Raw genomic sequence first — 2001 nt, 5'->3', positions numbered from 1 at the left:
TTTCCCTCCTTTCCGTAGCCACTCTCCCAAACCCACCATGGATTCTCTCTCCAAACCCGGGCTCCTCAGCGTCATCGCTGGCGTCGCCTGCGGCGTGTGCCTGGGATGGGGCATTCGCGGGAGACTTCTGAGGCGGCCCAGATCCCCCGCCAACAACCTGGGCAGCGAAACGAACGTCATGGGAGAGTCCGGGGAGTTCAAGATGGTGCTGGTCGTCCGCAACGATTTGAAGATGGGGAAGGGTAAAGTGGCAGCACAGTGTTCCCATGCCGCTGTGTCTGCCTACAAGCAAGTGCAGAGAAGAAATCCCGAACTCCTGAAACAGTGGGAGTACTGCGGGCAACCTAAAGTGGTCCTCAAAGCTCCTGACGAAGAGACGCTGATCCAGCTCCTGGCTGAGGCGAAACGCCTCGGACTGACTGTGAGCTTAATACAAGACGCGGGTCGTACTCAGATAGCTCCAGGCTCCCAGACAGTCCTCGGTATAGGACCAGGACCAGCTGATGTAGTAGATAAAGTTTCTGGTCACCTAAAACTTTACTGAACTGGGGACCAAAGGAATCTGACTGCATTGGTGTACTGAAGGGATAAACCCCAGGTTTGGGGATCTTTCCATATGTTGTTGATATAAATAAAATAACCAATTTTTGTAAGAGATTTAAACTTGAAAATGTTGAGTTTCTCTACCTTCTGTTTTGTGTTCTAGGATGGGAAGGAAAACGCTAGGCTCAGTGGAGTTGAAGAAAACAGAACTATTGCAATTTTACTACCCATAAGAATGAACCCAGTATGTTCAAGACGTGTGCAATTAATTGAAGAGTTGGCACTTTGTCTGATATACTGGCTAAACAGAAGCATTAATAAAGTTTAAGTGGATTTGTCCTATGCCTTAAAAATGACAGGTTCCCCCTCTCTGTCTTGCAGGGAGGTGTTTTTTTTTTTTAAAGAGATACATTCTCTAATTCTGAAAAGAACAACTACTAAGGCAGTTAAAAACTGCCCCATGCGGCTGTAGCCAACTTCCTGCACAAACAGTTTCTGGCAGAGTAGTAACCTGATGCAACAGCTTGTAACTGGTATGAGACCGACCGAGCTCATCCAGCTTTGCCGCCTGGACCTGAAGAGCCAGTCCGCAGCTGTGGGGAACAGCTGTAAGCCAGGCTCCATGCTGCCGTGTCACTACTTGCAGGGACCTGCAGGCAGGTCGGCATGCCCAGTTTAGCTGAGGTACAAGGACTCACCCTACATAAAACCAGCTTGGCATACAGGGACTAACTTAGACTCTGTTTTATTCAGGATTAACAGGTCCTTGTGGGTTTAAAGAAGCACTCGTACAGATGGTACTGGGCAGAGGTCAGTGCACGGTGGCTCGTCTAAATTCTAGCCTTGCAGCTCCAGTGTAGCTCCAACACTAAAGGCAAGTTCCCGCACTTCTAATTAGGGGGGCTTTCTAAGAGTCAGGTTTGTAACAAAGCTGTTTTGTGAGAAGTCTGCTGTTGAATTTACAGGGTCCAGTTGAGTACCTATGAACTAAGTTGTAAAAGAGGCAAGAGAAGGATTTGTCTCCATCAGTCCACTTCACAGATGCAGAGGGAACATCAGAACCACTGACATGCAAGCGGTAGCACGTATAATAAACACAGCAAATGGAGAAGTTTTTATACCGCACCTCTTATTTAGGCATAATACTTTTGAAAGACTGACATTGCTCACCGCAAACATTTGCTCCACCACACTGTTGAACAAAGACCTAGAGCCTGTGGCAGGTTAAACACCTCCAGATGCCCACAGCCAGCCCTCGCTGCACACAGACCCACTGCAGTGCTCACGTGCAGGCAGCTGCGGAGTTCACAGGAACATGCAGGAAGAGGATTCAGCCTCAGAGCTGGAACCTGGCACTGAGGACAGCTCCTGGTTAAGAGACAGGAACTCCTACAACTATCACTACTACGGCCAGTGCTGTAACACTCGTTACTCTCAAATATGACAGTATTCATAGAG

The 2001-nt window shown here is 48.4% G+C and overlaps 1 protein-coding gene across 1 annotated transcript; it reads left to right on the top strand.

Moving 5' to 3' along the window:
- Positions 1 to 37: 37 nt before the first annotated feature.
- On the top strand, positions 38 to 544 carry PTRH2 (peptidyl-tRNA hydrolase 2). The gene has a single exon (XM_009870116.1). It carries the CDS (start codon positions 38 to 40, stop codon positions 542 to 544), a length of 507 nt encoding a protein of 168 aa, XP_009868418.1.
- Positions 545 to 2001: the final 1457 nt, after the last annotated feature.

The sequence above is a fragment of the Apaloderma vittatum genome, unplaced genomic scaffold (genome assembly GCF_000703405.1).
Source record: "Apaloderma vittatum isolate BGI_N311 unplaced genomic scaffold, ASM70340v1 scaffold23775, whole genome shotgun sequence".
Classification (NCBI taxonomy): Eukaryota; Metazoa; Chordata; class Aves; order Trogoniformes; family Trogonidae; genus Apaloderma; species Apaloderma vittatum.
This window is presented reverse-complemented; position numbering and strand designations above follow the sequence as displayed.

What these genes read in the sequence shown, in the direction of transcription:
- PTRH2 (XM_009870116.1), top strand. Translation starts at nt 38, where the DNA reads ATGGATTCTCTCTCCAAACCCGGGCTCCTCAGCGTCATCGCTGGCGTC.